The 11,025-nt window shown below is 36.3% G+C and overlaps 1 protein-coding gene across 3 annotated transcripts; it reads right to left on the bottom strand.

Moving 5' to 3' along the window:
- Window positions 1-548: 548 nt before the first annotated feature.
- Window positions 549-5,964, bottom strand: LOC130797036 (phosphoglycolate phosphatase 1A, chloroplastic-like). Of its 3 annotated transcripts, none has more exons than XM_057659509.1 (12): window positions 5,509-5,964; window positions 5,362-5,429; window positions 4,435-4,527; window positions 4,293-4,364; window positions 3,428-3,499; window positions 2,732-2,791; window positions 2,576-2,628; window positions 1,687-1,784; window positions 1,423-1,522; window positions 1,116-1,219; window positions 922-1,032; window positions 549-741 (listed from the first exon to the last, which is right to left on the bottom strand). In XM_057659509.1, the coding sequence occupies exons 1-11, from the start codon at window positions 5,783-5,785 to the stop codon at window positions 926-928; spliced, it is 1,104 nt and encodes a 367-aa protein (XP_057515492.1). In that variant the 5' UTR covers window positions 5,786-5,964; the 3' UTR covers window positions 549-741; window positions 922-925. The 3 variants fall into 3 exon arrangements, with proteins under 3 accessions (XP_057515492.1, XP_057515494.1, XP_057515491.1); XM_057659511.1 differs by having other exon boundaries at window positions 549-723; XM_057659508.1 differs by having other exon boundaries at window positions 549-1,032.
- Between the last annotated feature and the right edge of the window lie 5,061 nt (window positions 5,965-11,025).

Here is an 11,025-nt window from a genome sequence, read left to right as displayed (position 1 = left end):
TTTCCGTTTTATTTTTGTGATAGATGTTCAGATGGAAATAAGGCATCAAATTCAGAATTTTATAAATTGAATTTTAATATAATATCAAACTTTTATTTGTAAAACTTATATAATTTATAAAAATGACTTAATTTTAATAGAAAACTAGCTATGATTCCATATGTTATATTTGTTTTTTTTTTTTTCATATAACTAACAATACATTGTCGTGATTACGACTTGAAAATTAATTTGTTCGGTTGTTAAACAATCTTGATTGTCTTAATAGATACAACTATACAAACATTATGATTGAAACATAAAAAAAAGTAAAGTAGGCATCTAAATAATTAAAATACATAAAAAATTCTCTTTTTATGAATGACTGTTTTTTCAATTTGTATATGAGCGCCCTTTATGTTCTATTTTACCAGGACCCGGGGGCTAATACTCTAGAAATCAAGCGACAAGCATGGCATTGCTTAACGTCAGATGGGAAGAGTGACAACCAGCAGCAGAAAAACATACACTTGCTCGAATTCGAGCAACAAAAACAAGCCTCTCTGTTGTTTTACTAACCAAGAACCAGCAATCGAATTGGGTTTGTCAAATAAAGAGATTTTGTATACAACATACACAAGTTTGTATCATACAAGCGAAAGGGATGAAAACGATAACAATCGAATGGCTTTCTCTATTAATGAGATTTGAGCAACTGTCCCCGAAAAGTGGAAAACTTTGTTCCTGTGCTCGAAAAATCAGCTGGAACGTAACCATATAATTCAATGTTTCACAAATGTATGTCTTGTACATTGATCTTAACCTTTATCACTTTATTAAAACAAGTTATTCAAGCTTCAAAATGATGCTATTTATGGATTTTAGCAACTGGCTTATTGAGCTAGCTCAATTGTCGGAAAGAACTCAGCTGAAGAAGGTTACCTGCTTAAACAGTTGCGGTTTTAAGTAAAAGAAAGTCCGAGATTTGATTGGTGTAGAAATCAGGTTGGATTGTGTTGTTGGGGCTTTGAAGCGTATCAAAACTAGTTACACCTTTAATCCGAAAAAATGAGGCATATTATGTTATGCATGTAAAAATTTACAAGTTTGCATAACATCAGTAGTCAAGGCTTTACCTGATAGAACAAGAAGTGTCTTGCAGCCACCATTCTGTCCAAACAGTATGTCAGTATCTAATCTATCCCCGACCATGCATATTTGAGACGTAGTAATGCCAAACCTGTCGATTTTAAGGTTGAATCAATCAGTATAAAGAGAAGCATATGGATTTACGATATGGTTGTACCATAAACTTGACATAAGGGATCAAATATTCAAACATAAGGCCTATGTCACTTGAGGAATTCGAGAAAGTTACATCAATGAACATTTTAGGGGCAAATATTCTGTAATGAAAACAAATAACAATTTAGGTCACCATACTTGTTTGCTAGATAATCCATCATAAATGTAGAAGGTTTCCCTACAACAAGAGGCTCTTGCTTGGTAGATCCCCAAAGAGCACCAACCATTGAACCACCACCTGAGTATAAGAAGTGTAAAAACGAGGAATCTCAACATCAGTAAGTAATATTAATGCATAGGATAAAGGGGAGCATTGATTTTAACACCATAGATTCATAGTCGTCCTAATAAAGTGCATGCAAATGTGTACAAAGAATCAAGTAATTAGAGAAAGGTAAAAACCTGCCCATTCTTGAGCATCGGTAAGATGAGTTACAGCATCACGGTTTGTAGCAATGAAGAGACACCCAGGATTTTCACGAATACATAGAGTTCCATACCTGAGGCAAGAAAAAGAGTATATACTAAACAGGACTTTTTTTGGAACATAGTAGAAACAGTAGAACTTGCTAGCATTTAGCATCGTTAAACTATTGACTATTGTTGCATACTTGCATCGGTTGGGATTAAGAGCCATAGACGATCATACTATACTTTGAATTTCAGAGTTCAGACTTATCTATAGTGCAACTGTGCAAGGCAGTACGAAAACTCTCATTGTAGCTACTGAGATTCAATGCACAAAATTACTGTGACAACACTGGCTTAAGACATTATGCTTAAAAATTCAACTATTTGAATGAAAACAAAAAATTTCAACTTGGGAGCATTAAGTATCTTGGTACCAGAGTCAAGACTTTAGAGTTTAGATTAACCAGTTTTTAAGAATAACCCAGTTAGAGGTGATTATTACAGCAAATGATACTAAATTTTCTCATAATCAATCATGTCACGCATTCACATAGCAAATACAGGTGAACAGAAAGTAAATGTATTTTTTGTTAGAACATTGATCAGAGATCACTTGACAGCTTGAGTATATATATAAAGTTTTTAATTCAGTTCCTAGGCAAAGCATGCAGTCGTGCAGATTAGGAACTTTTCTAAATGGAAGTATAAATCATTATCAAATTCCCGGATGAATAATTCAATCAGATTAGCGAGAAAGAATTGTCCAGATTCTAGGTGGCATTTGAGCATTTCGAGTAGCACAGGAAGAAAAACTATGCAACCCATATGTTTCCTTTGTTCTACTTTCTACTTATTAAGCAATTAACCAAAAGCAACTTACTGGACTTTGTAGTAATTGAAGTATCTGTCAAATCCAACCACAACTGCACCAACCTACATTACATAAAAGAGGGCACGTACGAGTTGGACTACAGTTATATATATTTCATTATGTTTATGTCTAAATACAAGTGAAAGTTTAGAAGTGGGACTTTACACTTTCATCGTGCTCCATCAAGAAACCAGGCTTCAATTCTATTTTCTTATCGCCATCTTCCTGCACAAAGAAAGTACAGATACAACTATCATTCTAACATCCATGAGGGTAAAGATGAATGAGCAAGCAAGAGCAATGAGTACATGTCGAGCAAATAACACCTTATATTGTTTCTGTACAGGCCCTAGCATGAATAAGTTCCATATATCGAGATGATAAAGGGTACACAAAAGTAGTCTGTCTACCACAGGAAATCCAAAGTCATTTTTTCTTCAATAAGATACTGGTGGGCCAATCATAAATTCTGAATTTCTGACCTAGGGTAACGTGACACTCTATAGAGGATCTGTTGCATGAACAAATGTACAAAAAAATTCAATCGCTTTGATTATTTTGCATCTAACGTTATTTAATATCTTTGATGATGACTTAGTACAAGGTGAACTTTGACGGATGGCAGGTGATCACACTTGAGCAACAGTCACAAACTAATCTTAACTGGATTGGTCCTTTCTCATATATTAGTACTTGATATAAAGATGAATACCTTTCAGTAGTTTCTAGTAACTCAATATGTCCTCTACTGTGTGAAGTCTAACATATCAGATCAAAAGTCAAGCTCTTACATAGCTTAGGCTATTGTGTATGTTATGCAATGTACAAACTCCAAAGTTCATGGTATAAAAAAAAACATACCGGGCCACCAAGATATTGAAATCCAGCTAGCTCAAGCTCTTTCAAAATGCCGTCCTCACCAATAACGTAGACCTACAAAGCAGTAATGTTCACTAATTGGCCAAGACAGTAGCTACAAGTGATCAATGGTAAGAATGAAGTTCTTAATGAAGCTCATGACTCATTTAATTGTTGGTATTAGATGGGGAAAATGGTAATGGAAATCTAATGTAATTTAGCAAGTAAAACTACATGACAAGGTTTATGATCTTGCTTGTCTTACTCTAGTTTTTTTTTTTTTTTTCACAAAATTAATCCTCATCCGTAACCACATGAAAAGATAATGTTAGGTGGTAATGGAAAACTATGAAGAAAAACACATGTTTTAAGATGAAAGTTTCATCGCTATGGGAATAACATGTAACATTTTTTTAAAATTAATACTAAAACTAAAACTAAAACTAATTCTTATTACTAACATTTATTACCAATAAGGCAATAACCAAACACCCCGTTAACGTCAAGAGCCTTGAACCTGGTACATACAAAGTTTTAACAGAAGATCCTCTCCCAGTTTACTTAAATAATACTACACTCCTTGCATCCCTTTGAGCTTTCCCCTTGTTGATCCAAGTGAACGCGCGTGATACGAAAGGGAAAAACCCAAACGGACAGAGTGAGTATTATATTCGGTCATATCCTAGTCTAAACAAATTTCAAAAGTTCGTCACAAGTTGGGCTTAAAAGTTAATAGTAACTATAACTTCTCAATGCTAAACCAATGAAAACAGAACACCTAGGTCACATCACTTCTTTTGGGCCAATACCAGTCTCAAAAATCAGAAAAACACCATTGATAAATCTGAAAATAATCTCATAGGCATACCTTCTTATCTTTAGGGAAGTCAATTGATTGCAAATATGCAGCGGCAGCAAAAGATGATGCGAAAATTTCCTCCTGAACGAAGTGTATAATGAATAAGTACAAACGTTCACAGACAATTCTATGCAACATATTGGAAACTAACCTCACTGACACTAAGCCCAAGAGACTCAAATTTCTTTCCATATTGCTTCCTAGACTTGGTTGAGTTATTGGTCACAAAAACCAACCTTTTTCCCTGTAAAAAGACGAAATCTATAGAAATGAGCTAACAAAGAGAAGGGGGGGGGGACAAAATGGCCTCCTACATATCACATATTATGGTAAAAAATACAATATTTAATCATAGATATCAATTTGCAAACTGATAGCAAAATTCCCAAATAGTGAAAATAATAAAGTTGTTACTTTGTTAGGCAGATTGGCTTTAGCAATGTATTATTAATGTATATTGTTCTCAATTTGCAGAGAAAGTATTGTATGGACTTAATGCATATTAAAAAAATATGCACTAATCTTAATATGATAGTGGGCTAGTAGAGTGGGAGTAAAGAGTGCGAGTTAGTGAATTAAAGATTAAGGAGTGTGAGTTAGTAGAATGGAGAGTGACAATGGTATAGTAAAAATTAGTGTGTATTTAAGTCTATAGTCCTCTGTCCCACTCTATTTGCTCCCTTTTTCAATTTAGTCAATTCCAACAATTTTGTCTCATTTCTATTTTTGCATATGACCCTATAACTTTTACTCATGTGTATTCTCCCTCATGTCTAAAAATCTCATTACTTTTAAGTCTTTAACCCAGTGTATCCAATTTGCAAATAAATACTAGTAGCTGTTAATATGTTATTGAAACTTTAAGTCAATATCATTAACACCTAGAATTTTCAAATCAATAATTAAAGTCCCATCCTAAGTCTCATCTCAAGTCTCGTATAAGTCTAACAATTTCCATTCTCATCTGCCAAACACCCCCTATAAGCAAGCATGAAACTAATTAACGTTTTCACAACTCATGTATATTGTCATCAAATTTGCAAATCAACTAATTTTTCCATAAATAGAATATGCAAACCTTAGCCCGCAGCATATCGAGTGTTTCCGGTACTCCATCAATAAGTTTATCTCCTTTCCAAATAACACCTGCAAGCATGAAGATAGCCTTCAATAATATCCAGATTAATCAGCAAAAAAAAAATTGAAATAAAAATCAACATCAAACCATCGCAATCGAAAATGAAGGTCTCAACGGAGTCAATCAACTCATCAGGATCACTCAATTTCTGAGCCGAAGCGCGAGGAGAAAACTTCGACGTCATTGCAAGATTATTATTGCTTCTCCTGCTACTGTAGCACCTAAAATTAAACAAATGGAATAACTGACGAGAGAAGCAGGAAAGATTTCTGGAATTAGTGACGAAATTGGAAGAAATTAGGGTTTTAGAGAGAGAAATTGAAGGTAGAGAAACAGCTGATGAAGTGGTGGTAGCACTAAGCATCCTCTCTGTTTGATTTTGTTTTGTGGCCGTTAATGTTTGTTTGGAAAAGGGCGGGGTGGGTTGGTATATTTGGTAATAAGGTGATGGGGTTTTTCATGTGTCGTGTGTGTGTGTGTGTGGCTATAGGCTTCTTTTATCCTTCATGTGTATGGTCTACCATATCCATGTAGTCCACTCTTTTAAGTTATTACTCGTGGGATTTAGATAGTATAAATGTGTGATTATATAATATGTAGTAATTAGTAGAAGTACTATATTGTTGATGGATTTTGAGATTAAAACTAGTTTGATTTGGTTGTGTTTAAACCTGTGCAACAGGGTGAAGGTTTATTGGGAGTTTGGATCCAACTCTTAAATATACGGGTTTTTAATGGGTTTGGTTAGATTTGAGCTAACCAATAGGACACGACTTATGTAAGCCCATTTTATATTTATTAGATCACCATCCAATCTGGCCCATTTTCATTTGAGCCTGACCCTACCCTTATTCGGCCTATTACACAAGACTAGTCGTGCTTATCGTAATAAGTGTGATTATCTTAAACTTTGTAGCTACTCTTGTGAAATGGCCTCAAAATGAGAAGCAATATTTTGATTTTCTTTTTACTTTGTATTTGTTGGACTATTTAACTCATATATGACATATATATTACGGAAAATCGGTCTTATGCAATACTTTTTGTGTAACTCTAAAGCTTAGTCCAACTTAAGAAGGTTATCAAGGCGAAAATTTGAAAAGGATAAGAGAATTAATCAACAAAATGAAACAAATAAAATAACTTACAACTTAATTCCAAAAGTAAGCGTGAAAATCCCGAGCCTGTGGTTTGGGGCTGTTCGCGGTTAGTAACTGCGAACAGGTCAAAAAAGACAAAATAGCTATTCGCAGTTACTAACTGCGAACAACACTTTGACTTTTTTTGACCTAACTGCAAACAGCTACATTACTTAATTTTCTTTTTTCTAATTATTGAGCTGTTATTTGTTGTATTTGCATTAGAGACATTATAATAAGTAATTACAAGTCAATGTATGTTTCAGGCAGGATGATTCATCGCCAAACTCCGAACATTAGTAAGTCAAAGCTTGGAAGCTATGATAAAGTAAATAAGCATATATATACAACTAAATATATACAAATGTTTGAAATATACAACTAGATAAACATATATATATATATATATAGTCAATCCAAATACACAAAAACGAAACGCTAACGCTCAGGACCCTCATCTACCCTATCCAACTGAGTTGGTCTCCTACGCCTCCTACGTTAGTAAGGCGTTCGGGTGTCGCTCTGGCAGAGAAGGGGACTAGTACTGTGATGGCCCAGCCTGTGAGGTCTCCGCAACGTCTACGGGGTATGAAAGGTCCATCTCCTCCAAATGATAGTCATAAGAAGGAGATGAGACGTGTGTATCGGCGGTAGCCGGTGACGACTCTATAGTGACTTCCGGTATGAAGTGCTGGAACTGCGTGCCGACGAGCATGCCTTGCGCAATCTCCCTCACCGGCTCCTCGTGGCTGTACTGCCGCATCTTGTGCTTGCAATTAATATTTAGTTAATGTAATATTATATTATGTAATCGGCAACTTCATCATTTAAATGCAAATGAAGACTTACAAATTGAGTCATTGTAGGCGCAGCAGGTGTATAATGTGATGCTGCGATGATGCCACGTGGTGCCATCCATCGGCGAGTGATGGAGAGGAATCACGGCATGTAGTCCGGTGTAGTAGGTGCGCCATGAACATCGATCGGCGCACCTTGAGCCAGCAGCTCAAGTCTACGATCCCAATGAGCGATGTGGCGCTAGTTGATCTCCATCCAATTCACCGTACCCTGATTCTTGCGCGAAATCAGGTGCAGTTCAGGTTCAGAGTCACAAGGCGGTAGAATGCCCTGTACCAACCCATATTGGCACAGTACGCGCTCTGGTAGATGTACTTCGACAATGTCGAAGCATATGAGTGGCACAGAAGCCCTCCACGCACCTGATTGAATGCCCGAGTGCTCGGGAACAGCTGCGTAGGCTTCCGCAGGGTACGGGCCCCACAAAAACTATAATATATGTTATGAAAATGTAAATGATGTGCTTGCGCGTCCGGCGTGCAAAATTCCACCTTGAACCATATGCAACATCTGGTGGGGGTTGTTGCGAAAGAGCAGCATCACCACGACCAACGGTTTTGTAAGGTTGGCCGATAAGAATATGCTCCCACGCCCACAGTTAGGGATGGTCATGGGTCCAGGACCCTGTTGGACCCGCCTCGGACCCGACCCTTTTTTAAGGGTCTGGGTCTTAATTTTTTAGACCCATCGGATCCGGGTCTGGATCTAAAAAAATTCACGGGTCCGGGTCCGGGTCCTAAGGTGAAGACTCCGACCCGGACCCTAAACTTTTAAATTTTATATTTTAAATTTATGATTTCTTAATTTATTTATAATATAATGAAAATTTAAAAATCCGTTTTTGCCTAAATCCTAAAGCAGTAAAGACTAAAGACTAAATTTCTGATTTCTTAATTTATTTCTTAATTTATTTATAATATAATGTATATCATTTAGTCTTTGATATTTTATTTTTAATTATGTATTTAGACAAGTGTTTTTACGTTCTAGTAATTATTTTGTATTTGAATTTCATGGACTCGAACAAGTGTTTGTAATACGATAATAAGTTGCTTACAAAAATACAAAAAGACTCGAAAAAGGTTCAATTTTAACAAATCGAAGAGGCTTTGTATAAGACCCATTAAGGACCCTAGACCCTGTCAGATCCGTAGGGTCCGGGTCTGGGTCTGAAAATTTTGGACCCTTAGGGTCCGGATCCGGGTCTGGATCCAATAAAATAAAAGGGTCCGGGTCCGGGTTTGGCCAGAGCCGCCCCATGACCATCCCTACCCACAGCTGAAGATTGTAAATGTAATTAGTATGTAATTCACCAAATGTGGATTAGAATTAAATGTTATTGTTATTACCTGTAATATGACTAGTGGTCCTGCAATCTCCTTGATGTTCTTATGGGCAGCACCACATAGCCTCATGTACAAGTATCCTAGGGCTGCGGAGCCCCAGCTATACTCGGCGATGCGCTCCCACGGGTCATCAAGTAAAGTCAAGTACAGGAACTGTATTTGGTTGCTTTTTTTATCGGCAAATAAGACAACTCTTATAAATATATGAGGCGTTACTGGAAATGGTGCCTTCATCAGCACCTTTGGGGAGATGCGAGAAGGTCTGAACCAACCATGTGCAGCGCAAACCGCTCCCCTTAATGACTTCCGCTGGAGGGCGCTCTCCCAATATGCGATGCACCATGTCACGCCAGCTTGATAGCTGGCGTCCGGCTGTTGACACGGCACGTCCTTCGATGAGAAGCCGTGTCAGTAAGGCTACACCAAGCAGTGTGATGGTAGCCTCACCTAGAGGAAGATGAAATGTGTGTGTCTCTTGACGCCATCTCTCGACCAATGCTGTGATAATAGCATGGTCAACTCTGTCGTATGCAACGAGGTGAAAGTCATACAACTTCGTGAGCTCCAAGTACGGGATGATCCTTTCATCGATCACCCACGGAACGGAATCTGGATGCCTAATGCCTGACGTGTCTGTATCGGACACCTATGAATATAGACATATAAATTAGTTACTTGTATGTTATTATTACTTAAATTCAAATCATTATTATCGTACACTTAACCTGGGCATCCCAAAGAGTTGTGCTCCTGTGCTCTTGCTGTATAGTTAACACACTAGTGTCTAAGGGTCCTGGAGCTGCTGGATCCATCTCCTTTACTACTGTGTTCGCAGTAACTTTAGTTAATATTACTATTATGTAATTATGTATCATACATTTTTGTGGTAAGTTTAACATTATTATATATGTTATAGAGTATCATACTAGTATAATATATATACTATATTACCTGGAGTTACAGGTTCTAGTGTTGTGACCTTCACTCCCACAACGACGACAATTATTTCGTTTCTTTTTTCCCTCATCCATTTCGTTGACAATTCTCTTAGACTTAGACCCCCCTTAACCACGAATTTGATCGGGATCATGTCTAAGTTCAAAGCCCGTGTATTGAGGCCATGACCTTATCGATCATTGGCATAAAGTAATGTTCACATGTACTTGCATAACTTTGAGAAGTATAGCACGGATCCACAAACCGCTCATATGAAAGGTGTTGTTTGATGCAAACAACAAGTACATTTGAACAAGGTAGGTGGTATATCTCAAGTTTGTTACATGTGCACTTCATTTGATTCAAGTCCACATATTGAATCTTACCCCCATTGGATGATTCTCTATTTCCCCTCCCAGTCTTAATTTCGAATACACCTCTTCTATAATCAAAGGCGATTATGTCATGGAAATTTGCCTTCTCGGTGTTTCTATTGATAATCCTGGTGGCATGCGCTGTATACATGTGTCCTCCAAGTAACCATGCACTAGCACGTTCACGTCTTTGAACAAAATAATCGTTTACCCGATAGAAGGTGAATTCAACAAGTATTGTGAAAGATAAGAAACGTGCACCCTTCATCACATAGTTACTAACTGCGAATAGGTAAAAAAAAGTCAAAGTGCTATTCGCAGTTAGTAACTGTGAACAATTATTTTGTCTTTTTTGACCTATAACTGAGAACAGTACAAAATCATAAGTTTAGGATTTTCACGCTTAGTTTTAGAAATAAGTTAAAAGTTACCTTAATTCTCTTATCCTTTTCAAATTTTCTATCAAGGCAACCCGCAAAATATCTTTTTGGTTTTAAATTTGGGTTTATGGTTTGGCCAATGAGGAGGAATCAAAGGCACTATCAACATATAGATTTCAATGGTTAAGGTCACATATCTAGTTCTTTATTAATAATTACTCATTTCATTTTTATTTGATGTTTTTTATGCTTTTTGTATGATTGTCAAAATATTTGTTATAGACTTAATATTTATCAAGACATTTATAAAAAATTATAAAAGTATATAATAAATTCAATAGCTTAAGATGATCTAACAAGATTTTACATTTACTCTCTTTTGAATTAACACAAACTTGCAAAAATTGAAAGCAACACAACCACTAAATGACCCAACCTAAAAATATATAAGCTAACCCAAAATCCATCAATTTAATCGTATTGATACATAAAAATAATTTGGTGAAATTGTCAATAATAAATTAACATTTACTTAATCCGCTGAAAATAAATTTATATATTGTTTATTTTA

Source organism: Amaranthus tricolor, chromosome 12 (genome assembly GCF_026212465.1).
Source record: "Amaranthus tricolor cultivar Red isolate AtriRed21 chromosome 12, ASM2621246v1, whole genome shotgun sequence".
Classification (NCBI taxonomy): Eukaryota; Viridiplantae; Streptophyta; class Magnoliopsida; order Caryophyllales; family Amaranthaceae; genus Amaranthus; species Amaranthus tricolor.
This window is presented reverse-complemented; position numbering and strand designations above follow the sequence as displayed.